The 27,595-nt window shown below is 43.6% G+C and overlaps 2 protein-coding genes and 1 long non-coding RNA gene across 7 annotated transcripts in view; 2 read left to right on the forward strand and 1 right to left on the reverse strand.

The window, feature by feature from the left end:
- Positions 1-5,169, forward strand: part of LOC109312340 — a 6,837-nt gene extending 1,668 nt beyond the window's left edge. Inside the window, exons 2-3 of the long non-coding RNA XR_002101792.1 lie at positions 1,621-1,734; positions 4,560-5,169. This is a non-coding gene — a long non-coding RNA (uncharacterized LOC109312340). The remainder of the gene's footprint in view (positions 1-1,620; positions 1,735-4,559) is intronic.
- On the reverse strand, positions 1,985-10,917 carry ARMC6 (armadillo repeat containing 6). Of its 2 annotated transcripts, none has more exons than XM_019538335.1 (8): positions 10,714-10,917; positions 8,813-8,969; positions 7,987-8,069; positions 6,657-7,227; positions 5,955-6,100; positions 5,180-5,311; positions 4,164-4,301; positions 1,985-2,949 (listed from the first exon to the last, which is right to left on the reverse strand). In XM_019538335.1, exons 2-8 carry the CDS (start codon positions 8,931-8,933, stop codon positions 2,737-2,739), a joined length of 1,404 nt encoding a protein of 467 aa, XP_019393880.1. In that variant the 5' UTR covers positions 8,934-8,969; positions 10,714-10,917; the 3' UTR covers positions 1,985-2,736. The 2 variants fall into 2 exon arrangements, with proteins under 2 accessions (XP_019393880.1, XP_019393881.1); XM_019538336.1 differs by lacking the exon at positions 10,714-10,917 and adding an exon at positions 10,551-10,614.
- Positions 10,918-11,061: 144 nt separating this feature from the next.
- On the forward strand, positions 11,062-27,304 carry SUGP2 (SURP and G-patch domain containing 2). 4 transcript variants are annotated; one of them, XM_019538332.1, is made up of 11 exons: positions 11,062-11,159; positions 11,734-11,849; positions 12,265-13,782; positions 14,475-14,592; positions 16,105-16,613; positions 16,817-16,928; positions 17,666-18,186; positions 19,163-19,302; positions 20,276-20,412; positions 23,781-23,901; positions 24,075-27,304. In XM_019538332.1, exons 2-10 carry the CDS (start codon positions 11,741-11,743, stop codon positions 23,899-23,901), a joined length of 3,285 nt encoding a protein of 1,094 aa, XP_019393877.1. In that variant the 5' UTR covers positions 11,062-11,159; positions 11,734-11,740; the 3' UTR covers positions 24,075-27,304. The 4 variants fall into 4 exon arrangements, with proteins under 4 accessions (XP_019393877.1, XP_019393878.1, XP_019393876.1 ...); XM_019538333.1 differs by having other exon boundaries at positions 24,882-27,304; XM_019538331.1 differs by having other exon boundaries at positions 27,037-27,304.
- Positions 27,305-27,595: the final 291 nt, after the last annotated feature.

Consider the following 27,595-nt stretch of genomic DNA (forward strand, 5'->3'; position numbering starts at 1 on the left):
CAAGACTGGCTTGAACATCATGAAATTTTAAAACAACACTTTTTGGGGCCTACTGATTTCCCCTCTTTCACTGGGGCCTTTCAGAGTCATAACTCCAAGCTTTTCTCCGCAACTAGGAGAGCTAGAAACTTACTTCAACCTCCGTCCCCATAAAACCAGGGTTCTTTCATACCCTATGATGACAAACCCAATCCCTTTTTGCCCATAATTCATCAGATGATTGTCTCACTTTGAGGATCACCAAGACAAGCAACATCATGCCCCTTCCCTCATCTCTCCCATCTCTGCCAGTGGTCCTAAGCCTAGTTGATTTCACAGGTGATAAATTTAACTTTCCACATTCCCAGGGTCTGAAAGCTGCTTCTATTTCCTTCCTCCCAGCTGGGGAATATGAGACGGTAGCTTCTTTTGCACATCCATGTGCTATAAGAATAGCCATGGAGCTTCCAGACGGAATAAACTTGCCATCATCCAGCAAGGCTTTTAGAATGGAACGGGTAAAAGTCCTTCGCAGAAGGGCTGGGCAGTGATGGGAGGGCGGGATTCCTGCAGTGCTGCCCTAGAGTACAGGCACAGGTCCAGCCGGGTGAAAGGTTGAGTGGTTGCAATGCCATATCTTGCTCCATGCTTCCCCCACCCCCTCCCTCGGCTGTCCTGTCCTTTGACTCACTGACTTTGGAATTAATGTGGTGGCTGGTGCAAGATGCTGGCCTAATAGAACCAGAGCCCAACCTGCTGTTTACCCACACACGTGCCAGCAAAGCAGGCCCCATCTGAATTCCTCCCTGCCAGGGGTTCATCAAGACAGTTGTAAAAAAATCTGATGTCCCCACTGTGCTACAGCCTTCCCCAGTGCTACCACAAGTAGGGCTTGCACACCAACAACTCCCCAGGGCCAAGGCACCACATGAGGAGAAGGTCTCTCTCTCCCGTCTAGCCACTCCTTGATTTCTTTGTAGAAACTGCCAGTGAGAGGTGATCCAGTTGTCCTGCTGGCATTTTTTATTGTGGCATGAAGTCCAGTCCCTTAACACATGGACTGAGACCCCCTCCCCCCATCCCCGGATATGCCAGGGAAAAATTCCTCTTTTCCCTGCTATTGGATTTCTAGAGGGCCTTTGACTAGAATACTGAGACAGGATGTGCAGGCTCTGCTTTTCATGCTGGGCTGGTACATAAGAACAGCTGTGTTCCCACCCTGAGGGAGCTACACATTTCCACAGTAACACAAGTGTTCGATTGACAATGTATTTGTTACAAACCTGCATGATTCCTGAGTGAAACAGACAGATGAAGTGGCTGTTCTCAGAGGCCCCACCTCTGAAAATGCACCAGTTCCCTGACCAAGTCAAGCCTAAATTACTGACCTTCAGATATACATTTCAGAAGTGGTCCCTAACCCCAGTTCAGACTAAACCAAAGCCCCAAATCTGGCACATCCCCACATTTTAGGCCGTTTGTACTTGCTTGAATTTGGTTTGCTGCATCCCTGCCTTGAAATGCTGTCAGAGCTTCTAGGCAGTACATGAAAGTGTTCTCTCAGGTGCCCTCTACCAGTTGGAGAGAAGGCAAGAGACCATTTACCTAGAGGGCAATGAAAGACTGATTTCTGTCTTGTAGGTGGAATTCGGCAGTTGGCTACTACAAAGAACGAGCGACGATCTGGACTCACTTGGAGTTGTACCATTTTGAGCCTGAGTTCCTCTCTACCTTAAAGACATGGCAGGATAGATGGTGAGTGTACATTTGTTCGGTCTGCATTACATTCAGCCTGAACCAGGTACACAGGAAAGAAATCTAGAAAACTAGGAATAGCAAATTTTATGCTGAAACTTAAAAGTACACTTTTTATGAGAATTAGGTACTCAAAATCCCATATGAATATTCTCTGTGAAAATAACAGCTTTAACAACGATGTCTTATTGCACGTACACACATACGTAAGAGTGTGTGAGCATTTATATAATCATGATGAGTACTCATCCTCTTTAGGGAGATTGTTTTTAATGAGGGCCAGTTAGTCGGATTTGTTCCATCTGATAAACAATTAGATATTCTCCCCTCCCTTGTTGGAAAACAGCAAAAAAAGGCTCACAGACAAAAGGACCACTAGGATCCCCCTCACATACCAACCCATCAGTTACTCACTTCTGAAACAACATCATATGACATCTATTTCCAATATAAACAGTGAGATTATAAAGTAAAACACTAGTCCATGCCATCTCCAGTCGATATCACATACTGGTTTGAAACATTCCCATAGAATGAAAGTGGATACAGCCAATATGCTGGAACACCAAACACCATACTAGGAGGACAGCACTGAGACAGGACAGGGCACATTCATTCTACATAGTGTTTGGGACTTCTAGGTAACAGGGGCACAGCGCAGGGATCAGGGCAAGGCCAATAACAGTGAGTTGGGGTCACGTGGCATGGAATAAATACATAAGGGAATAGCCCCTGTCTGGAAATGGGTAACACACAGCAGTGGAGGAAAGTAGGTCTTTCCCTGGCATCAATTTGGGAGAGTAGAGTATCACACTGAATGGATCAGCAGCCAAAGTGTCTGTAGACAAAGGCATCTCCTGTACCAGCTCACTACAGCCTCACAGGCCAAGAGGTTTCTTCAGCGGCTCAAGGAGGCCAATGCAGTTTGTTCCAAGCCACTTTGCCCGGCAGGCTGTGCCTACATAGATGCCCAGAACCACCAGGGTTCCCTGGGAAAGTGGCTTACTGAGCCAGGCTTCCCTTCTGGCCTGTCCACAGCTCCCGAAGCTCCACTTTGCAGCCAAGGTCCCTCAAGGCAGCTTTGGCCACATCACCACAGTCTTGGTGTGCTGCAAGAGCCTCTGTGATCAGGCTCTCTGCGCCCATCTCCAGGATGGGCTGAGAGAAGTCCTGGCTCCGGGAGACCAGGTTGCGGATCAGCATGCAAGCCTGTTTCTGAGGAGAGAAGCAAAGGGGAGAGACATCAGCCTCTCTCCGAGGGGCGTGAGGCTGCCCATGAGGTATCCAAGGGCATATACAGAAGGCCTGGGTTCTGAAGCACTCTTCCAATACCATAGGCTCTAAAGTGCTTTTCATAGCAAAAGCTCAGGTCCCAGTGCATGCCAGCCTTGGACACAAGAAAAGCAGTCGCTCTGTCCTGAAGCTCACCCTTCAAACCCAGATCAGCAGGAATGCCACACAGCTGCCCAGGATTCTGGGGCTGCTTCCCTAGGGAGCCCCATCGTTTTCCTCTTCTGCAAGGGCAGATACAAGAGGCAGGACAAAGGCATAGAGATTTACCCAAAGGGTTAACTCCTGTTTAGAGCAGCCCACCGATGCCACCCCAGCACAGAACCCAAGTGACCCAGCACAGTGTCAGAACTCCAGAGCAGCAGCCCTCAGACAAGGGACACCAAGCTGTCTGAGGACATTGAACCCACCAGTCCTACTCTACAGCCATGAGTAGCTACTCAATTAGTCTGCACCACCTCAGCAGGGAATGATCAACCCCCCCCCTCCCCCCCTCAATTCATGCAGGGCTTGAGGGTAGACTTTTGGCGTGGGAAGAGTTAACACCCTCTGACACAGACAAGTTTTATTTAGAACGTGTTAAATAGGTAAAATACTTAGGAGAGCTGCAGAGCAAGCTCAGGCTCCCACAGGGCTTGTCGAGGGAGAGCTGGAGCTGATTATTTGCTATGCACATGCCTGACTCAGCCTTAGGGGACAGGCAGCAGCTCATCTCTCCAGAGACCAACTCCAGAGCAGTGCTGCCCGGCTCTGGAAAGAGGCTCCCTCCACACCCCTCAGCTGTCTCTGCCTTAAAGGACATGAAACTTTAAAGTAGCTGAAAGTGTGCGGAGGCCCCAGCTGAGCTCAGACCAGCTTGGTCTAGGAGGTAGTGTCAGTGAAGGATACAAATGCAACAAGCAAGTCACTGGGACTGACTACAATCCTTGGACAGTGACTAGCAAGAATCTGCAGCTGAGCAGCTTGGAGAGATAAGCGGATGCTTCTCAAAGAGCTGTAGAGCCATCATCTATCACCAAGTCTTTCATCAGCCTCCTAACAGAGCTGCCAGGGGAGGCACAAAAAAACCCAGTGAAAAAGTGAACTCAGAAAAACCCTGGTTCTGGATTAGTAATTGAGAGCCCCAGTAATTGAGATACCTGCACAGTCACTTCTCTTGGATGCGCCTTCATGGCTTGCAGAGCTGCCAGGGCTCCTCCACCCTCCATGATGACTTTACAGTTCTCTGGCTTACGCAAGGCCAGCATGCACAGGGCTGCACATCCCTGCTCGCAGATCTGGGAGTCCAAAAGGAAACAGGTGTCAGTGGCTGATAAAGCTACTGTTGGAAAAAGAAGTCAGAGGCAGAACCCTGTTGCCTCTCCCCACTCTGACCTCAGGGAACTCCACAGGCAATGAGGGGCAAAGCTGAGTGCCCGGTGGGCAGGCCCCCATGGATGCAGCAAAGCCAATTTTCCAATGGTGTTACACTGGGCTGCTGGTGAGATGCATCCAAATAATCAGCCTAGATAACAATGCCCTTTGTGTACCGACAGAACAGCATGGCTGCCATCTCCTCACACCACTCCCACCAGCTGATGAGGAAGGGTCCACTGTACTCAGAAGTCCACTCACCCATAAGAGGGCTGACCAGCTTAAGCGAAAGGGGAACTGATGGTAAGACTGTTCTGCCATTAACAAAGCCAAGTCTCAGGTGTTGGTTTTACACAGATGTTTGTTTTAAACAGCCATCAAATCAGAATGATTTTCAGTAACAGCTGGATTTAAATTGCTGAGTTGGAAGGTGAAAGCCCTGTATCCAGTTTCCAGTCATTTTGGCTACCTGACATCCTAGTACAGAATAAAACAGTTAATCATTGCCAGTCACCGCATGCCTTTCATTAGTTGAGAGCACGTGAATATTCAGGGATCTGGCAAGTGGCTTGTTATGCTGCCCATGCTGGGAGCAGAATTCTACTTCTTGTGAGACAGCAATGCAAGTGCAGCTAGTGCTGCTCTGCTCCCAGCGTGTACAGGCTTTATTCTAAGTCAAAAGTCATTTTGGGGTTTAAAGTGATACTACCTAGAGGAGAAAAAGTGAACTTAAAACCTGATCTTCATGCCTGGGCACAGGGCCCCAGGCCCAGTAACCATCAGCACACATGCTTTAGCATACCTGGGGGGTGGCAAGGTGATGGTTCATAGCCAGCACAATGAGATCTGTTCCTCCAGCGCTGATGATGGCATCTTTCACATCGTCATTGCCTGCGATGGCCCGCACTGCACTCAGCACCTGTTTCACCAGCTCCTGCATCCAACAAGAACAAAGTACAGCCCAGGGAGGAATGCATACTACATGCGCCTTCTGCAGGATCACAGCTACACAAGTGGATCACAGCTATGCAACCTGAATGGCAACACCCCTGAGAAATTCTGCACCCCTGCCTGGAGGATGCAACTGCCTGATGAGCCATGTTGTGTTCAGAACTCCCACCCTTCACAGGTGAGAAGCAGTTTTCGTGTAGCTTTGGAAAGGAGATGGAAATTGCCCTGCTTACAATGGCAGAGGCTTTCATTGATGTCCAGAGGAATTGAGCACCCAAGTCCCATTCAAATTACGTGGGACTCAGATAGCTGCTATGAAGAAGAGACCTCTGGTTCCTCTAGGAATAAGGCAGCTTATTTGCACATTTGGGAGGGTATCTGAGCTCCCTGCTTGACTAAAGCAGCACATGCAACCTCATGCTAGGTAACAGTGTCTGTGATAGGTACCAGGATAATCACCAATAACATGAGGGTCAGGCCTCACTGGTGACCAGCATGCCTAATGTTTGCTCTCATCTGGAAAATACTATGAAGCAGGAAAAATACTACATGAATGTAATGCTGCATAGCCACCATCCCCAGGGTGCTCTGAGACAGGCAGCTCCTGCACCAGAGGGGGACCATACCTTTTGGTCAATGCAGTCAGCCAGCAGAGACACCATGAAATTCAAGCCTCCGAGGTCCACAATCTCTTGACAAAACTCATTCCGGACAGAAAGACGCGAGAGGGTTGCACACAGCTCAGTGAGAACACTGGAGTCCCCTGGGAATGCTGCAGAGGGAGAGAGATAAGCCAGGGAAATAAACAGCGGGCAAAAGACAGGGTTGGCTAGGGAGTATCACATGCCTTTTAGAAAAAGAATCAAGCAGGATTCTTCAGTGGGTTTCAGTCCAGATGTGAAAGGGCAAGCGCTTGCATTCCAGGGTTCCCCACGCCCCAACACTGGCTGGCACCCATCTCTAGAAACACTGTGGGTTGAATGAGCCATGGAGCCTGAACGCACCTTTTACTCAATGAAGCCCAAGCCTGAGACATGTTGTCTGGACCAACGCACAGGATAAACCTGAACAACCATCCTGAGGTTAACTGCTGCTCTCCAACCAGGCAAGCCTCCAGCTCTGGAAACAGACATCCCAGAGAGGTGACAAGGTTTGCTGAAAGTCTTGCATGGTCACCAGGGAACAGAAGCTAGGACTCCTGATTTAGTGCCCTGCTGTGCCAATTACCCCAGCACAAACCAGGAACATCTGGAATTATGCAGCACATTCTTGAGCTAAGGGAGCAAGGAAGAGCTGAAAAAGGTTGGCAGCAGAGGAATTACTCCTACCTTTGGCAGCCTCTATGAGGATTTTTAAGCCATTGTTCTCTGCCACAATCATCCTGGCATGATCATGGGCATGGCCAAAGGGCACACGGATGTCATCATCAAAGGTCATGATCCGGAGTGCCGAACAAGCCTCTCGCACCAGGCTCGCATGGTTACCATGCTGGACAATAGCACTGGTCAGCAGTGGCAGGAGGCCACCTTTCACCAGGTCCTGGCGGTTCTGCTCATGTTTCAGACAGGCATGCCGGACACATCGAATTCCCGCAAGCATCATTTCAATGTCATCTGCTTTTTCCTTCAGAGTTTGCAGCAGCATCTTCTGGCCAGCAGAGTCAAGCAGGTCAGGCTGCCCCTCCATGAGGGCAGACAGAGCCTGGAGGGCCTGGAGCATAGTGCTTTCATCTCTTGAAGCAAGCCTACAGGCAGAGAGCACCACAGGATAGGCACCTTTCTGCCCAGCCAGGTAGCGAGAAGCCAGCTGCATTTTGCACTGCTTGCTCAAGCTTGCTAGGTGCTCACCAGCTACACTGAGTTCAGAGTCAGCGATGGATTTCCTGAGCAAATCCAATGTCTAAAGGAAGAGAATAATGGTTACTGTCCTCCCAGATCACATGGGAAAAATGACCCACTGCACAATCAGATTTGCTCCTTTCCAATTATCTTCTCCCTCCCCTCTTAAATCAAAATCAATCTGGCACCAAGGAACACCAGCCAGCCAGCTATGGAGAGTGATGTTCTGTCTTTGTGCACAGAACAGAGTCAGAGGCAGAACAGGCTTCCCTGCCAACATGTCCCACTCAACCCTCTGTCCCTATGGAAGCACCTGATCTGAAGATGGCTTGTGTGTCATGGACCAGCACATGCATTAGACTCAGACTGAGGCATGTGTCAACTGATACTCTCTGCTAACCCAGGCTGGACTGGGAGGGAGGAGTGGAGATGAAAAGCTCCATAGCATGTCACCAATCCTCACAACAGCCACCGACTACAGTGGCAGAGCTCATTAAAGCAGGCTGCCCCTTCTTTGCAGCCAGAGAAGAGGCTGCTCAGAGGCCATTCAGAGCACTCCCTGCTGCTGCCGCCAGCCAGGATGTAGTACTCTGCACTTATGTTGCCCCCCCACTCTGAGTTGCTCCAGGAACTGACACAGCACAGGCACCCCCTCATTTGGCAGGTAAGGAAGCTAGAAGTGCAGGGGGATAAGTCTGTTCCTGGGAGGCATCAGCAGAACTGGAAGGGGAGGCAAACCTGCTGATTCCTGGCACCATATTCAAAGCACTGAATCATGCTGCTAACCCTGGGGGGCAACACTCACTTCATTTTTTCCTACCTGCAAAATCTCGTGCTTTTGCCCCTCGCCGTTTTCAGAGGCAGGTCTCGGTGCAGCTTTTACAATGGTACTCAGATCAACACCTAAAAGGGAAGAGTGAAACAAGGTGCATTAATTCTGGCTCCACTGGGGAACAGCATAAGGCAACCCTCAGCAAAACGTGGAGACAGACTAAAACAGAGCACAGATCAATGACTTAGGATGTCCCCCTACCCTCTGGAAGGGAGAGGAAGCCAAAAGAGTACCTTTGTTAAAAACCTGGTCACCTCTGGCTAAGTCTAACCTGAGGAAAGTTTGTGGTGCCTCTCTAAATCCCCCTTTGAAATGCCAGTTAAGGAAGGTATTTCCATCCTGGCCCCCCTGTAAAACCCTGATGTTTATTGTAAATCAGTGATGCTGAAGGTACAGCCCATGAGACCTGGCCCCACACTCTGGATCCAGCCCATGGACTGGCTGCACCCCACTTATCCACCCTGCATGCCAGAAAGGCTGAGAACCATTGTTGGAACAGATTCTGCATATCAATACGGGCCTTTGATCTACAAGCCAATTCCTCTGAAGAGCTCTGGGATCTTTCAGACTGAAAGGAAATCACAAAGGACAGAAAAATGCTGTCCATTTTTGTCAGTCAGTCTCCAGCCAGAAGAACAGCTAAATACACATCCAGGGATTCTAACACCTCCAACTGGCCTCTGCTGAGAAGTAAGCTGACATGTCTGAAGGGTACCCAAAAGCTCAGCACAGATCCCCAGTTTGCAACATGACTAAACCATTCAAACAAATCTGTCTTACCCAACAGCTGCAGAGCAAAATTCATTTGCAGTACCTTGAGATTCAAACTGCTCCACAGCTTCTCTCACAGCTTGTTCTGGATCCATGTCAAATTCTATGATGTTTTCTTGCACCACTTCATCAAATGTTTCCTGTGTAACTCGTTTGGAGGCCATTTTTATTGTTAAAAGAGGGCTGAACAATTTCCTGACCTGCCATTGGGAAAGACCAAAATTAGATTTGTTCCAAAATAATCTAAAACTTTGAGAACTAACAAGAAACCAGGTAACCAGCTGTTTGCCAGAATGAAAGCCCAGGACATGAACATGGCTAAAGAAAAAAAGAGTAGAAACTATCCCCCATAGATGAGTCACCAAGTTACAAAAGCTCTGTCATCTCTTGCTGTTGAAGAATAATAGTTTTCACACCAATAAATGAAACAAACACAAAGCTGTTTTTAGGTCATCGGTGCTCCATTTAAAGCACAGAATTTACAGAAACCAAGGCAAGAGAAGTGACTTAATCAATGCAAGACAGTTTCTGTATGCACTGCCTGAAATTAAGAATCCAAGGGTCTGTCTATCTGTCTCTTTTAAGGATTCCAAGATCATCTCTGTAGCTTGCTACCTCATCAACGATATTTACTTCTAAATGTCATTCAGGGATTGAACCAGAGTCCAACAAACAAAAAAACACAGTAGAGAGCACCCCATTTAAGTGGATAGCATTGGGACTGGAAAAGGATAAGCACTTAGTCCAAGCATGCACTAACAAATTCAATATAGACAACATTCATTAAATACAAGGCTCCTTAGCTTGTTTCTCAGCGTGCCTTATACCTCTAATAGCAGCCTTGAATTCCACAGGACCCAATCAGTTCAGCTGCTGAAGAAGCCATGAAATCGATGGCTCCAAGTCAGCATCCCCCATTATGCACATTATGTAGGATTAGGTAAGAGAAAAGAGCAGAGCCCTTCTAGACTAGAGGCACCCTCACTGAGATACAAGGCACCCTTAGTTAAATGCGAGACACACCTTGGAAAATTCCAAGCTTTTAGTTTTCACTCTTTTTTTGATTATGGCAAAATAATGGAGTAGAATTTCTGTTGCAAAGAACTCAGGAAGCAGAACACTTTTAATGCTTTGGATTGCTCTCTGGGTTCATTTTACGAGAAGGCAGAGTAGCGGTGCAGCTTTAGAGCCTAGCTAAATAATACAGGCACAGAGGTAACAAGCTGTCACAAACCTACATCCGCTTCATCAGAGGCTGAAGCAAATCCGGGTTCACGAAAGCTCATGCTGTCTCTGTCGATTGTATTTAGCGAGTCTATAAGGGGGTGTCTCTGCCCTGGCTGGTGACCGACTGCAGACTCAGGACTCACCACCTCTCTCTTCCCGGTGAATCACGTTTGCGGCACCCGGCGGGGTAGAGAAGGGGTGCCGAGAGCCCCTGCCCCAGAGCAGCCTGTGCTTTAGGGTCGTTGGTTGTAGCTGCGCTGGTCTAAGGACACAGGCAGACAAGGTGCTTCGAGTACATGTGAGATCTTTTATTAGACCGGCTAAATTGTTGGAAAAATTGTTCTTTGCGAGCTTTTGGGCACAAGAAAAGATGGGTATTTGTGCCTGAAAGCTTGCAAAGATCAGTTCTCCCAACGATTTAGTTGATCTAATCAAAGATCTCACATCTACGCAAAGAAGCATGTCTGGAGCAGTCTATGTGCTTAGTGAGTGCCGCATGCTCTGGGGACACGAGCAGAGGAAGCAGAGCATGTTACATACATCATGCAACTCACCACGAATCGCGTGATAAATGTAACACTGGCCACACGTGCAGGGTAACTATCACACCAGAAATACGCCCGCCCAGGTATAAAAAGAGCCAAGCAGCTGGGCCCAGGCGCAGACGTGGGCAACTCCAGCCGGGACGGGCTTCAGCACGGTCGCTCCCCGCCTGACCTTTGTCCTTCACGGCTCGCCGTGGCTGCGGACGTTCCGTCCCAGACAAGGAGTGAGAGGCGCTGCGAAAAGGCGGTGGCTGCAATGGGATAACCCCCCTCGGCCGCCATACGCGCTCCCCAAACGCCTACTGTGCTTGCGCATTAGCCGGCCCCGCATGAGAGAGGTCGCGGGCGCTCAGGCACAGCACGAAAAAGAGCCCAGAGAGCGATGAAGGCGCTTGCGCACAGGGTACGCATGCGCACTGTAAAGCTGGCTGTACCCCGTGCGCAGGCGCCACCTGAGCAGTTCTCTCTGGAGAGTCTGAGGACGCCTTGTGACGCTCCTAGGACCTGGGACAGCCGCTGCGCATGCGTCGCGGGTGGCGTCGCGCGAGAGGTTGTGGGAGCTTCCGGCGTGGCTGAGAGCGGCGGGTGTGGGGCTGGGGGACTTCCGGCCTGGCTGAGGTGAGGGCCGGGCGGGCAGGGAGGGCCCGCAGTGTTGGCGAGGCTGGCGTGTGGGGGAGAGAAAGAGAGTAGGAGCCCGGCCTGGAGACACCGGGGGCGGCTTGGGGCCCCCAGGGGAAACGGGCACCATCGTTATCCTCATCTTCATCCCCTCCCCTCCCTCTGCACCTCGTGGGGAGCCACCTCAGCCCACCCCCCAGAGACAAGGACTGGGGAGGGGGGAAGCAGCAGGTGCAGTGGAGTGAAGGGCGCTCGTGTCTTCCCTGGAGGCCAAAAGTTACATTTCCCTGTAGTGTCACCTGCATGCTGGGGCTCGCTGCGTGGCCACCTGGCAACTGGACTCTTGTGTCTCACAGGGAAAACACTCCAGGAAGGTTGCTCTGCCCCTCATTCGACTCTAAACTGAAAGGTGTACCCCTAACGGAGACTCCTCTGGTGCGAGAGCATGCGTGTCACCGTAAACACTCCCTCAGTCGGCGGAGGCCATTCGTGCCTGCTCATAAGGATCAAATCTAGCAGCAGCTCTAAACTGCTTTCAGGTCTGTGAAATGCAACTGTGCCCCTTTCGTTGCAGGGTATAAATGGCCTCCAGAAGAATCACGCGGGAAGCTTTTGACGCCGTGGTGCAAGATAAAAGGTATCGGATGGACCGAAGCGATGCTATGGAGGAAACAGTCCATCGGTTTAAAGGTAATGTCACGAGCAAGCCCTGAGCATGACTTGATGCTGGGTTATGTGGAAAACATAGCATTGAATTTTTCGATAACTCTGCATCTAAAAATGTGTTACTGCATGCTTCCTTCAGCATAGTTTTACTCTTTGTTCCTTTGTCGAAAAGAATAGGCATATGCTACGATTGACAGCATCACAGACAGCTTGTATCTGTTCAGCGACAATCCTCAGTGTTTTCAAAGCTTTTCTAAAGTATTTTGATAAACAGTTGGAGACAATTTTTACATTTCTCAGAATTAGATATAGATGCTAATTCTCAATGTTGTGGAGTACAGGCTGCTCAGGTGTCTAAATGTGTGAATTTGAATTTTTCTTGTCATATCCATGTGTTGCAAGTAACATTCATTTCTTCTGTCCATTCTGTCCCTTGTAGCTCATTCAAGACCTATCCCAAGACCCAGGTATGAAGACAGTTTCCATGACGACAGCAGATATTCACATGATGGTCCCCAACATCTTCCTCATGACGACTGGAGAGAAGATCCTAGGGAGGATTATCCAGGGCCTTCCTATAGATCTAATAGTCCTCTCATGAGGAAAGATGACTACTACCATGACCACTATGTCCGCCCAGCCTCTCGGGACCGGGACTATGTCCGCCCAGCCTCTCGGGACCGGGACTATGTCCGCCCAGCCTCTCGGGACCGGGACTATGACCATCCACATCCTTGGGAATCCTCAAGGCCCCATGATGCTGATTTTGGCCCTTCTGACCTCTTGGGTGATTTTAGATCTCCAGGACTCATGGACGAGTATGGGAACATGGAAAGTGAGGAATATGACCTGGAATATGGGCTTCAGTCTGAGGCTGAGTTTGGACCTCCAGTACGGAGAGGCAGTATTGCCAGGGGAAGGGTTCTGCGAGGAAAACATATTACAAGAGGCACTATTAAAACTAAAGTATTTAAAGGAGATGTCACAGCTCCTCTAAAGAAATGGAACACTAAAAAACCATCACCAGTAGCTGATCAAAAGTCAACTCTAGAACCTGATCAGATGCCAGAATCTACAGAACGACCTAACCAGAGGACAGCAGCTGCTCAGCAACCAGCTCCACGACCTAATCAGAGGCTAGCTGTGTCAGCCCAGAGGCCTGTTCTCCGGCTTGCTAAGCCTGCGCATGTTTTCAGAGAACTGAACTTTGACCTTGTGGACAAATCTGACATTTTTTCAACATTTGGAATAGAAATAATTAAATGGGCTGGATTTCACACAATAAAAAATGATGCAGAATTCTCACGGCTCTTTAGAGCCCTCTTTAGGCTGGAGACGGAAACATGTGCAAAAATGCTTGCTTCTTTCAAGTGCCCGCTAAAGCCAGAACACAGGGATTACTGTTTCTTCACGATCAAGGGTTTACAACACACTGCACTGAAGACACCCAAAGTAGACAACGAGTTCTTAAACATGCTGTTGGACAAAGGTGCTGTGAAGACAAAGAACTGCTTCTTTGAAATAATAAAACCTTTTGATAAATATGTGATGAGACTCCAAGATCGTCTTCTAAAGTGCGTCACACCTCTGCTTATGGCCTGCAATGCCTATGAGCTAAGCATAAAGACAAGTGGTTTCAGTAATCTCACAGAAATGGCAAATGCTTTTGAGACCACCATTTCTCTGTGTCGTAAGTCTCTAGCACTTCTGGGCCAAACTTTTGCATTAGCTTCTGTTTTCAGGCAAGAAAAAATACTCGAGGCTGTTGGTCTCCAGGAGATGGCTCCAGCACCAACTTCATTTCCAAATTTTGATGATTCGACATTGTTTGGAAGAGAGTACATAGAGAACTTGAAAGCTTGGCTTGAGAAAAGTGGGTATCCACTTCAGATGAAGAAAATAGAACCAGAATCCACTATACAGCTTAAGGCAACTTCTCCTGACACAAAGGCTAAAAGTAAGAGCAAGTAAAGTGTCACAAAATGTATGACAAAAGTGGGATGGTAGAGTCAAAGGCAGATACAGTAGCTGAATTTACTTACAACTTTTTTTTTAAATTTGACCAGTGTAACATTTTACTTGAAATGAGATCTAACCATCAGCGCTTGCAATATCCTAGTACATACTTGCCAATTTATTATTTGACCTTTTTATGGTTTTTCATCCAATTTTCGGATTAATTCCTGTTAATACCAACTTGAAATAATTTTACAATTCTGACTTTTTTGGAGTTACACATTAAAATTTGAAACCAAAAATTTAATTGCTAGGATAACAGGTCATTTATATATAGATACAGAGATATCTGTATCTATATACTGTTACTTATTACAATTTACCTTGTAATGTCTCCTTCCATTTCTTCCATTGGTTGACTAGGAATTGAAATTAGATTCACCAGCTTGTAATTGCCAGGATCATATTCATTGTATTTGTTTTCTAACATAACAGCTGTACTTCCAACCCTCCACCATTTTAATTATTTCCCCTTGTTACAACACTGTTATAACAGCATAGCAATTGAAAAGTAGCTGGCTTATTCTTGAAAAATTGTTATAAACTTGACTAGATATCTTGCCATCCTACTGATGATGATGATGATGATGATAATAATAATAATACTATGACCATGCTTTATTTTTGTTACAGTCCCTCAGCGTGCTGATCGGAGAGTTGTAGAGACAATTGAGAAGCTAGTAAACAGCATTGTTTCGGGTACTTTGTCTGCAAAAGAAAAAAATGCTCAAAAGGGCTCCCCTGACTATTGGTAGGTGTTTTGACGAAGCTAAACATAGTGTAAAACTACTTTGCTTCTCTCTTATGTTTGATTCTACTCTATTAAGTAAATGGGAGCTTTAACTTTGACTTTGTTGGGTACAGGATTAAATCTGTAAAGTATTTCATCTCAATATGTGACAGCATTTACAAATGGTAATTGAGCCCCTTGACATACCTGGAAAGTAAGTGGTACCTTCCCTGACATTCTGATTTTTTAGTCCTCTACTCTCTAGTAAACTAGACTTTGGATCTGTCAATCCAAATACAAGATGGCAAAAAAACATTTGGGTACAAATCCATGAGAAATGCAGCTTTAACAGATGTACTCGTGAATAATGTGTTTAATTCTTTACAAGCTGAGACACTTGATTTCAAGTATTGTATAGTCTTAATTTTTTTTCAAGTATAATTCATTTTGTACTGATGGTGTTTTGTTTTTTTTTGTGTAAAATTTAAATTGTAGGTTACAGTAAACTGAAAATGAAAAGTTACATAATGGTCTGTGAAAGCCTGTTGCTGGGTGCAGTGCTATTATCTGACACTGATTTAATTTGGATTTTCACATGAATCGTTTATTTCAAAAAGGAAAAAAGAGACCTCCCTGTCTTCTGACTAGCCTGTACTGACCTTTCTTGGGGCAGATCCCTTTGTCCACACTCAGCCTCATGGCTCCAGGCAGGGACAGGTATCTGCCTACATAAAGTTTCTAGTAAACTTGTGATTTAATTTACAGCAGGTTTGTAAAGACCTGAATTTAACCCTGATTTCAGTTTCAGGCAGGCAAAAATAATGTTCAGGAATTACTCCAACCAAGTCATTTTTGACATTGGTAGTGTGTAGGACATGTTTATATATGACTTCTGTCATTACAGAAATAATAAGTTAGGATTACTATAATTGAAAAGGTAAGCACCAAATTATGTGGACAATAATTGGTCCCCAGTTCTTGAATGTACCCAAACACCTTGTTAACTTTAAGCATATGAATAATCTTATTGTCAGTGCAGTACTTGTCATATGCTAAAGCACCTTTCTAAATGAGGGCCTTAGTGTGTAGTCAGTTTTATTAGCTGTTGTCCTGTACAAATAGTAAGTTTTCTCTTCTTGCTGAAAAGAAGAGTGATATTTGGGTGGTAATTGGGACACAATACAGGTCACTTATTTTCCTAAGCAAAATTGTTTCAAATTAGACCACTTAAAATTCAAAGTGACAGCATCTTTTTGAATTGCAGTATAGCTGAATGATTGCTTGCTACTCCTGTTATATGAAAGCTGTTTAAGCTTTATTAGTGTGGCATAACTTCATTTTGTCTACTTCTTAAGAAATTGAACTACCTCTTGTTCTAGAAAGGCTCATACCTTCAGGCTTGGTTAGAGTATATGTTTCTCAATTTTATGGTCAGTTACCATGAAAAATCTAATGTGAGACATTGAGAGTACTAGTCTTGCTTTTGGCATATGATTTTGTTACATGTGCATTCATTTTTCTTTTCTGATGTAGGTTCTTGTCTGAAGAAAATAGTCTAGAATACAAATATTACAGACTGAAGTTATCAGAGATGCAGCGGTTGACTTCATCTACAAAGGGGGGAGATGGAGAGGGGAGAACGCCAGAAGAATGTGCAACGGAATCAGTGAGGGCCATGTTGTATGCAAAGAAAGTAGCAAGTATTAAGAAAAGACTCTTTAAAAGGAAAAGACCTGGCATTATTGCACGGCGTGGAGTTCGAGGCAGGAAAGTGAGAAAAACAACCATAGGGACGCAGACCGTGCTGTCAGCTGGTACGATGCTAAAACATCAAGACAAACATACCCAAGGCTCCATTCAGGCGAAGCCTTCTGTATCGGAAACCAGCCTTTCTGAGAGAGACTCATCCTTGGATGCAGCTGAATCTTCACGGTGTGCCACCACACCAGAAGTTTCACTGCCGCTGGGAGCAGTTGGTGACACTGAGAATTTATCAGCCTCACCTGGACATTCCCAGATACTGTTGTCTCAGTTCCCTGATGGTAGGTGAATATTTAAGATTAGTTCATAGATGCTAACTTACTATGAAGAAGGCTTGTATTCAGACATCAAAAAATGTTCTACCTGGAATTTTTATTTTAAGACTTGGTATTGACATAAAGCCTAGAGTCCTCAGCCATGTTGGGGCCACATTGTTTTAGGCGTTGTACAAGCATGTAGAAAATGATCTTTTTGTCACTTGCAGTGGATGCTAGAACAATGGAAACTGCTGAGAAGTTTGCCAAGTTCGTTGCTCAAGTGGGACCAGAAATCGAGCAGTTCAGTATAGATAACAGTGCAGATAACCCAGATCTTTGGTGAGTAACATGGATCACCATCTATGCAAATGTAGGTGTAAATGTGCCTCAGAGAAATTACAGTTCAAATCCTTCCCCATAGAATTAGACCACCAAAGAGAGTTTTGTTTATTGTTACCATTAAGTTACACAGCTCTGCTGAATATAATTGTTTCGTGGTTGATGTTGCATATAAGTATATCTAGGACTTCTTCAGGATTTGGGCTTTAGGACCAGACCAGATAACTGATCCGTCTTGTTGGTTTTGATACTGATATTCATGGTGAATATATGAAGCTTTGGAGCAGGATAAAATCACTGCACAATTATCTAGTCAATGAAGGTGCAGTTTTGTTTCACACCTGTAAATGCTCAGTTTGCATCTGAAGCAGTGTAAATTTCACCTGCTAAATAATTTGAGCTGCAAGTGGTCTGAGCAGACCTTGGGCAAGTTGCTTCTTTTCTCTTTGCCATCATTTCCCCATCTATTTAAAAAAAAAAAAAAAAAGACTGGCTCCTTTTGTAAAGCATGCTGTGATTTATTGCTATAAAATACTGTATAAGCATTCAAGATTATAATGTTACATGGTAGGTAGAGGATTCCCACAGTATTTCATAGTAGTATAAAAATACCACTCAAATAAGAACGTTAACACTTTTTTAAGTAATGCTTTTTAATATCTAATTTTATGTTAGTTTAAGGGAAGTCCCTGTCGGTTTTTTTAAATTACATTAAAAGTATTTAAATCTTTGTTCAGGTTCCTACAGGATCAAAACAGTTCTGCTTTCAGATTTTACCGAATGAAAGTCTATGAATTATGCCCATCTATCAACTTCAGTGCTGAATCAGAAACAACTGTACCTGGGGGAAGTGCTAAACCTGGAGGAAAAAATCTGGATAATTCAGAAGAGGAGGAGGAAGAGGAAGAAGATAATGAGGAGGAAGAGGAAGAAGCTGAACTTGAAGAGATCTCCCAACCATTGGAAAAAACTGGAGTGGAAATGGAGCGAACAGGAGAGGGAGAAGAAGAAAACATTTCAGCAGCTGGGACTGAAGAGATCCCACCTGAAGAGTTGCTCTCCAAAACAGGAGAAGTACCTCCAATGGGGGAAATTCAGCCAGCTTCAACTTCTGATAGCACTGCGTCAAATCTGTCAGCGCAGGCACCAGTTCCAACTCCTGGTACTCCTTTTCCTCGCAAAAGAATTAGCAGCAAGTCTCTGAAAGTTGGCATGATTCCTGCATCTAAAAGAGTGTGCCTCATTGAGGAACCAAAGGGTAAGTACCACTTCAAGGCTGTGTTGTACCTCCTGGTCAGAAGTCCCTGAAATCCTATGGTTTTAGTTGCTGCTCCATGAAATGCTATGTTCGTTTTCATCCAATGAATTATAAAATATTTATTTTAAAGGCCCATTCATTTGTCATGGGCACCAATAAAGTGATAGACGGGTATTCCATTCTGGTGTAATAATACAACTGGCTCCTAGCTTCATTGACATAGTAGTGCAAATATTGTATATACAGGCTCAATCCATGTATGTATCAATTGCCTGCAGGTCTTTCTCTTTGGTTTAAACAAAGTGCAGGAGAGCTCTTTTGGAGGGGGGTCACAATGTTTTTCAGGTGGAGCACTGATTAAAATCTGACAGCAGACAGCCTTAAAAAGACTAATAAGGGTGAATGTTTTATATCATAAAAATGTTTATACAGAAGTATTTTGGTCTTGGTATTTTCTTCGTATTTATTTGATAGTTTGTCAAGTAGTTGGCATCATGGCCACATTACAGGAAAATCAATCTAACAGTTCAGAAGCCTATACTGAAAAAGGACTACTGTACTTTTAACAAGTGTTCTTTACCTGCATAGATAAGAATAGTATAGGAGCAAATGATGACATGCGTATTATGGAAACAAGACACTATGAACTGGTTTCATCAAACAGTTATTGAAGTTGGTAGAGTTATGTGACCTGTAGCTGTAAATTTTGATCCTCAGAGTATATTCCTTTCATGGAGAACTTTCAAAGGCAAAAGAGCAGTTTTGTTGCATTTTACTCTGAAAGTGAATGAGAATTATGCACTCACCTCCTATTTTGCCTTTTGAAAAGTATTCTTTTCTTTCTTATGTACTTTAATTTTCTGAGTGGTAATGAAGTAAGGCTTTCCATGGAAGTTGTCACAGGTAAGTATTTTGCTGGTTCTGTTACAATTGATTATCTTTATGGTTGACCTTTTGTCTCTGATTTGATTTTTAGTTCATGAACCTGTCAGAATCGCTTATGACAGGCCTCGTGGTCGTCCTGTTACAAAGAAGAAGAAGGTGAGGGAACTTTTTGTTCACGACTCTGCACGCACAGTGTCTCTCTATGGTGAAAACAGCTCTTTCACAGTTCCTGTAAGTGCATGCTATTGCTATTAAATTAGTTAGAACCCAAGGGCCTAATCATGCAAGGGGTTGGATGTAATTTGGGAGGAGATAAGTGCTGTCAGCTGCCATCGGTTTCAAAGTTGAACACCTCATGGGATCTGATGCCATATTGAAAAGTTGCTTGTTAATCTCTGTAGTAAAAATGGAATCAAGTCTGCATATTCCATTACATGGTGGAAACTCTTTAACATGTAGCAATGTACCATGTAGATCAGTGGTTCTCAAACTCTCTTTTTTCGCGAACCACTTGAAAATTGCTGAGGGTCTCGGCAGACCACTTATACTTTTTTTGTTCTGCAAATCAAAGCACACAACTCATATTTTAATATCAGTAGTCTTACCTTACAAGTACAGATATTCTTGATTGTGCTGCAACCTTTCTGCAGACCACCTGAATGGAGCTCGCAGACCACAGTTTGAGAACCCCTGTAAATCATTTTTATGAAATCTTGTATGGCTGAGGTGAAATTTCCTAATGGACCCAACAAATGCAAAGTTTTCGCTATGAAAACGAGGGGCAATGATTTTTGACTAGCTAACATTTTCACAAATTTGGGAGGCTGATGTAAGCATGCTGAAATGGCATTACATTTTGTAATAGAGACCCAGTTACTGACAAAAAAAAACCCTTCTTTTGTATTTGTTGGGAAACGCAACTACCTTTATGGTACAGAAGCAGGTGCTAACTACTGTTTTTGAGTGTCTGGTTAAACAAGTTTACAGACGCATTCATCCCATATTAAATTGGCCACCTAAGCATTTTATCAGACCTTTTCCCTGCAGATAAAGAAACACCACTTAAGAATGTACTTTAAAAATTATTTCTGTACTTTCAGGACCCTGGTAGATTCAGTTTGCAGGAGCTTCCTGCTGGAGAGTTCAAATTTGTGGCTAGTTACTGTACCAGAAACTAGGATGTTTGCTGTTTTTCTCTCTGCAGAAACCAAAAGACTTAGAATTTTCACACAAGAAATTGACAAACAAGAATGTGGGTTTCCAGATGCTTCAGAAGATGGGCTGGCAAGAGGGACATGGTCTTGGTACACGAGGAAAAGGAATCAAAGAGCCTGTGAAAGTGTATGTAATGAGAACAAACTGCAGAAATATTAGATGCATGTGGAAAGCGCTGTGTTCCTAATAGCAACGTGGGTAACCTGGCCTGCCCTGAGGGGATCAGTTCAGTATGTCATTTCCATTCCTGATCTTCTTTCTGCTCCCTAAGCTGATCAAAGCTGAGAGTGGAGGCCTCATGCCTCTACTAATCAGATTGGGTGGGACCTGGTGTTCTAAAGGGAGGCTCTTTCCTTTCCATCTGAATGGACATTACTGAAGACTGGGAGAAATAGTTTCCTGATGCCCTTTAGCCCATGTAAACCCTGGAAGGCACCCTGGTGCATGTGGAAGCCTTGTAATTGTATACGGGTGCACTTTGTTAGAAGAAAAAAATACACATTGGGGTTTAACTTGCAAGCCTGCATGTAGAGTTTTCATAAGTGCCTGGATATTACCGTGATAGGTGCATTGCATATATAAATAGACTTCACAGGAGTTGCACTCACACACAGTACCTCTGGGTTAAGGTAGCACACAATCTACACTAAACAAAAGATTCTTTCTCCTGCATCCTACAAAGAGGTAAGTGCGTTGCCAGAAGGTAAGCATTTTGTTTCTTGAAATGCATAATCTTGTTTTTAAATCTCAGTTCTGCATGTTAATATTTTTCTTCCTCCAGTGTCCTCTACAGCCAACCCTGATGGTAACGGCTCCTTTCACCTACGGATGTAAACAAAGGGTGCAAAATATTTCTAATCTTGCTCCCTTACCTGTACAGAGAGCTCTCTGGCTGGCTGAAGTAATGCATGGGTTTACTGTTTTCTTTCTTGTGGGGGGGAAACTCTTCCCCTGTCCTTATCTTTGACAGAAATCATTTTGTTGATCAGGGCCTTTGGTCATGTCTGTTTTTCTAGAGCTTTCTGTTGTCCACCTGTTTATAGGATCATGGGTTTGGGTGTCTAGAGGTCTTCACTCCAAAACTTGGAGCCAATAGCATTCATAGGCCTTTGCTTTTAACAGCTCCTGAAACATCTCAGCATGCAGCCAGTAGTTGAGCACTTAATTTTGTCTGGCCAGTTTAGCAGTTAGCTTGCTAGATTCTAAAGGAGGTTTAGACCGTCTCAACAAGAAAGTAAATTATGTTTATTGTATTTTATTTTTTTTATTTAATTTATCTGCTGTTGCCTACCTTAAATAATGAAGCACTAGATGTTCTGTTGGCATCCACTGCTCTTTCCTTTCCCTCCAGACATGTACTTTGAACCCAAATTCAGATGGTCCTAATGAGACTGAAGCCAATCTACAGTATGCAGTTTGTCTTTGTGTGTCTCTCTCTAATGGCCTTGATGGATAGATGGATAGTTCAGGTTTTATTCACTTGGAAGGATCCATGTTCTTTGGTTTTTCTCCCCTTTGGAACTACTAGCCCCTTGTCTGTCAAATACTAATATGATTTGTAGTTAAAAGGCCCACAAGTTATCCAATACTCTCTTTTCAAAGAGAAGGGAGTGAAGTGGAGCGTGTTGGTTTGGAAGCAGTCCAACATCAAATTGAATAACTTTTTATCATTCTGATATAGCAGTAGTAGGGCTTGCCTCTGGGATTACTGCACACAGGCCTGCCAGTCTTCATGTGATGATAAGGCAAAATCTTGAAAACTTGCCATCCAGTACAGAAAGATCAGAACTAGCCTTGGGAATGCTGGGAGTAAAACTCACGTTTCCTTCTGGATGCCTTCTTCCTTGTAGTCTTCTACACTTCCTTGTGAAACATAATGTTTCCTTGTGGAGCTAAGGGCTCTAGAAGTTGTAGGGGCATTTCCTTTTCTCTTCAGAGAATTAATCTGCTTCAGCTCTGAATTTGGCCAATTCTGAAGCTGAACTGAGGGAAGGGAAAATCTGAAGGGGGGACATTTTATATAAACTCATTGAGTTATCATCTAGCTTTTCTAAAAGGCTGCTTAAGTTCTTACTCCGAATCATCCCAGAAGCAGGGGGGTCTGTATTGTAGGAAATACCATGAAGTCTTTTTGATTCACAAACTTGGGGACCAGTGGTTCACTCTACATCACAAAATGAAGACTATGCCTGCTGCAAAGAAAAGAATTTACTGTAAAATATGAAATGGAAGAAGTGCATTGGGCAGTCCAGAGGGGCGACGATTACAGGAAGTTACATACTTGTTTGCTATTTGTTGGCATTGCAGGAGTGTCTTTGGGGAGGACTTTGGTATTGAGAAAATGGTGACTTAATGCAAAGTAAAGCATACTTTGAGCACTGGCCTATCCCTGACAGGAAGCCACAGGGTTATTAGGTGCCTTTATGTTCTTCCTAAAGATGGTTTAAATTGGTCTTGCAGCCCCCAAGGCAGATTCTAATATTGCAGGCTTCACAAGGAAAACCCGTCCTCCTTGGAACTGGGTTGCAGTCCTAAATGTCTTGTGGACTACAAAGATGAATTGGACTCAGTCCTTGGGTATTCCAGGGCTGTACAGCCTCTACTTGGTTTATGTGGTGACCATGGACTTCGAGAAATTTAAATAGGGCTGGTTTCCTCATTGTTGCCACTCATGCTCTCAGAGCTTCCTTTGTGGCACAGCAATCCCAATTCCAACTCATCAGGCCCTGTGATTGCAGAAGTTTCATCCTGAACACAGAGGGGTCGTTCCTTTTGGCAGAGAAGCTTTCATAAACCTACATTTTGGGACATAGATTTTTTTTTTACCCATGTGGCCTAGAGAGGTGATGCTTTTAACCAGTTTAAATTCTCGTAGCTCATCCGGTCCAGCTCTATCCACAGTAAGAAGCTGATCTTAAATTGCCTAGACCTTTCTCCTTCCATTGGCTCGTCTGTGGAAAGAAATTGGGATTAATGACACTCTTCCTTCTTGAAGATGCACTCCGAAGTTTTGATAAGGAATAGGTCTCAGGAGGCTTCAGCTTGCTGGATATTAGAAATTATCAATAGACACTATCAAAGTCTTTCAGTAAAGATTTGATATGCACTACGAATTTGGGTAGGTTTCCCTGTACTTCATTTCTCAAGGTCATCTAGATCAGTAAGTAGCAAAGCAACCATGGGGTGTTGTGATCTATAATAGGGACCTTGCATAACATGGATCAGGTGATCAACTCTGAGGAGTTCATGCAAGAAACTGATTTACTAGATGATAGTCTTCAGCCAGTTGTATCACGAGAGCTTTGCTTCTCATTGTTGAGTGCATGGGGGATTAATATGCCAGGTGAGCTGCATCATATGGGACATTGACAACCTGAGTTAGGTTTTTATTTGAATCGTGTCTATATTGGAAGCTATTGTTGTTCTAGATCTTTTCTGCACTTTGTCAGATGTAACTGAAACAAACTGTGCTAACTATCCATTTTACTCCCTAGGGGTACTACCTCTGCAGGGGAGGGCTTGGGTGTTGCAGGGGAAGAAAATAAAGAAGATACATTTGATGTTTTCCGTCAAAGAATGATACAAATGTACAGGCAGAAAAGAGCGAGTAAATAGGTATGTGCAATAGACAAGTCCGGCAAGTATTAAAATACTGGGTTTTAAAAAAGCCTTCCTTTTGCCAGAAAATGAAAATGTTAATGTTTCCACAAGTGTGTCTGGATTTATAACATTTAATGAAAATCCAGAGCTGCTTTGGACTGCTGAATTACCAACATCTTACATTCTAGGTTTGATATAAGCGACTCACTTGCTAGAAAACGTGGATGTACAAAGGCTGCTGCATGAAAGGTCTTCAGCACACGCTGTCAATATGAAGAATACTTTGTTCTGTAGTAGTGGACTAATATGCCAAAACACTTTCCAAGAGTAAAATTAGTCTTGTACTTAAGTGTGCAACCTAACAACTTGGGTGGCCTCTCTGAAGGAAGAAATAATTGATCTGCACACAGAAAAACCTGTTTACCTTTATCCTTGGCCAAGGATGCTTACTATGTGACAAAATGTCTTGCTTCAAAAGTTTTAAGCAAAATTAAAAACGCGAGCTAAGGAAGCAGTCTGCTTTGGCCCTGTTCCTGTATGAGGCTGGGAAATTTCTCAATTCATATCTTATTGAAAAGCAGCTTTCCACCATACCAGATGTTCAGTTTTACACTTTTTGAATGGCTGAATCTTTTGAGCTGCCTCTGTAGTCTGGATAAAGCAGATCTTGATTATTCTCCTCCCCCCACACCCGCTTCTCCCCCATTTATAAAACAATTTTTAAGAACAAAACCTTTAAGCATGCAGGTTTGTAGGAATCTATGTTTACATGTATCAAACTGACATACTAAATCTGTGTGCAAGTGAAAACACTAAACTCTTGCCTAACAAACCTCAGCTGCTGGGACATTCACTGTGACAAACAAGCAGTACCTATTTTAAGTGTTCTTTTTGTTTTTATGTGAATTTTTAGTTGTTGCTCAAGGAAATCTTGCGCAGTCTCTTTCCTGCTCAAAGAAATAAAGCCACAAACAAGGTGTTGTTCATGTTTGCAGAAAATACCATACTTTAAAATGTTGAAAGTCAAATGGTCAAGATCATCTGGAAGTGGAACATCTGTTTTGTAAAACCATCAGTTTAGGGAGTTGGTCTGCTTCTGCTTTTGTTGAAATGCTGATCTTCAGAAGTCCTCTTACTGAAAGACCCCCAGGAAATGTGAAGAAAACTTGACATTTTAAGGACTTTGTATTCCATTACTTCCTTTTATTATTATTTAAATCAAAGATGGTACTAAATTAGTAGTCTGCTCTAATAATAAACTATAGGATTGCATTGTAACTTCTTGATAGAGCAGTCCTTAAAAAATGGAAGACTTTACATCATGACTACAATAAATGTTCATAGTCTAGTTGATCATTCATTCTTCTCCAGATTTGCATGTCAATAAATAATCCATGACTAGATTACTTAAAGTGACAGAATTTAGTACTGTGCTTTTTAACTTGCTCTTTTTTCTCCATCATTTCACTTCTAAATCTAGTCAAGAGCCTTCACTTTTTTATTGTAATGGCAAAGGCTACTTCACTGCGGTCCTCTTGAAAGAAAATGTGTCTTGAGTGGATGCATGTTTCCCTTATGAGAAGCGAGTGCAGCCTTATTGATGTTTTCATCTGGCATTGCTCTTCTTGTAATGCAAGAACTAGTGGTACACTCAGTAGAATACCATACAGTAAAATAGCAGCACATTGAGTGCCTAAATACAGATAAATAAGAAAACTTAATCTGCAGTTATCAACTTGCATGTGCCTGCTGTGCCAAAGTCATCCTTCCTATCTCAAAAATGGAAAAAAAATGCTGATTTGAAAGAGGGAATTCTTCACTTTCATTTTGTAACAGCAAAAACCTTTCCTTTCCCCACAAGAACTTTGCATTCATAAATTAACCAATTTATTTAGTTTATGAATGTAAGATTTTTCTTTGCTTTGTGTGTCTGTGAAACCGAAAAGCTACAATATTGTGCCACAGCATAACGTTCTGGTCACTTTTTTAATAGCTTTAAAGCATGCCAGCACTAGATAAATATATAAATTGTTATACCAAGAGTTATATTTTTCTGTGCTTTCCCACCTATACCTCTCAGGAGGTTGAAGCATCAAGACTGTAAATACAAATGTCTATTCAAAAAGTTTACTTTTTCATCATTTGATATTTGATGTTACCGAGATTTCCTTTAGGCTTGGAAATATTTATGATTTTAAACGTGTTGGACAGAGGCTGCATTTCATTTCAGCTGGTTAGAGTGTTTGACAACATTACACTATTTGGATGTGTTCTCCACTGCTCCTTTTCCCTTGCCTGCACTTAATTAGCCATAACAATTAATGAAAAAACTGAGTTTCTTAAAAAGCCGTTCTGGTAGTCGTTGACTATTTTTGGAAGGCACTCTGGAACCAATGCTGTTGGCCCCGGAGTTATTTCTCAGACCCGCTTGTTTGGGTTTCACTTTTCTTGTAGTTTCACCAATGAAGATGCCATTATTGCAGTATACGATATAAGTTTTTTTTCCCCCATTATGCTTCCAGTTCTCTTCTTTCACATTTGCATTTTTGGAAGCACTCTCTAGACTATGTGCTGTGCCATTTATGGGAAGACGCAACTCAAAGCGTGGTTCCATTCTAGGCTGGGATCCACTTTCTCAGACCCTGATCAGCATTCTGAGCTGATGATTATAGTACCATTTGTGGTACTTTTGCTGAACACCTGCTTATCCAGTCTAGGGAAATTGTCAGCATCCAGATTGGAAAATAATACACGTTCCTTGTTGATTTCAACTCAGTTTAGAGTATAATGCACTCTTGAAAATAATGTGAACAGTAGTTCTTGGGGTAAATCTTAATCTGCTGCCCTGGATAACTAGACTATGGTCAGTCTTTCTTGTGCCAAATTTAATTTTGGACAAGATATCAGTAGAGCACCACTGGTGCTAAGATTCCAGTGTTGCTCTCCAGTGGGTTTCTGTGTATCACTTTGATCTTGTTTTATCAAGTGATGACCTTGCTCTCCTTTTGCAAAAGGAAATTCCCCTTTATTTTGACCTGCTTTTGCGGGCTTCCCCAATTTTTGAAAATTTAAGTACGTGTACATGTGAAACATTGTTATGCAGATACATTGCCTTGTTAAAGTTTACTAGTTTATTCTCTGTTATTTTAGTTTCCAGGCTCTCTTCCATGAAGACTACAAGCATCAGTGAACATTTTAACTAACTTCAGTGGTGTGTCTGCTGTCTTTTGGTTGTTTTTACTGTTAATCTTGTAGAACAATTTGCTAGTTTTTGTTTGTGCAAATCAGCAGTAGTGCTAAGCTAGTAACAAGTGGATGCTTATGTCATTTGAATAACTGAAATTTCTTTTTAGTAGAAGTAAACATGTTAAGATTGTTAAACCTTTAATATCTGCAATAAATGTTAGAAATAAACAATGTCTGGTTTTGGTAATATTTTTACTTCTGAACTGTTTGTGGGAGATATGCATCACTCCTTTGGCTATAACAAATCAAACTTGAATTATGCAGTGTCGTACTACTGCGAAATAGGATTTTAGAGTGGCCAAGGGATGGACGCCCCTCTTTACTATTAAATTATCCCTTTGCGAGGCTATTCATTGGATTATTTCAGAGGTATTTACTTTTTCCTAGGGTTGCAATGCATTCAGCAACAACACCACAGGAGCCAACAGCACCACACTGGCATTCAAGCCAAAAACCTTTTGGC

Source organism: Crocodylus porosus, unplaced genomic scaffold, assembly GCF_001723895.1.
Source record: "Crocodylus porosus isolate Cpor-Errol unplaced genomic scaffold, CroPor_comp1, whole genome shotgun sequence".
NCBI lineage: Eukaryota > Metazoa > Chordata > Crocodylia > Crocodylidae > Crocodylus > Crocodylus porosus.

Excerpts from the sequence above, each read along its gene's own strand:
- ARMC6 (XM_019538335.1), bottom strand. The coding sequence starts at position 8,933 with ATGGCCTCCAAACGAGTTACACAGGAAACATTTGATGAAGTGGTGCAA. Across the intron at positions 7,228-7,986 it reads AAAAGCACGAGATTTTGCAG|ACATTGGATTTGCTCAGGAA; the intron begins GTAGGAAAAAAT and ends CTCTTCCTTTAG. Across the intron at positions 6,101-6,656 it reads CCTCATAGAGGCTGCCAAAG|CATTCCCAGGGGACTCCAGT; the intron begins GTAGGAGTAATT and ends CTCCCTCTGCAG.
- SUGP2 (XM_019538332.1), top strand. The coding sequence starts at position 11,741 with ATGGCCTCCAGAAGAATCACGCGGGAAGCTTTTGACGCCGTGGTGCAA. Across the intron at positions 14,593-16,104 it reads AAGGGCTCCCCTGACTATTG|GTTCTTGTCTGAAGAAAATA; the intron begins GTAGGTGTTTTG and ends TTTCTGATGTAG. Across the intron at positions 16,614-16,816 it reads GTTGTCTCAGTTCCCTGATG|TGGATGCTAGAACAATGGAA; the intron begins GTAGGTGAATAT and ends TGTCACTTGCAG.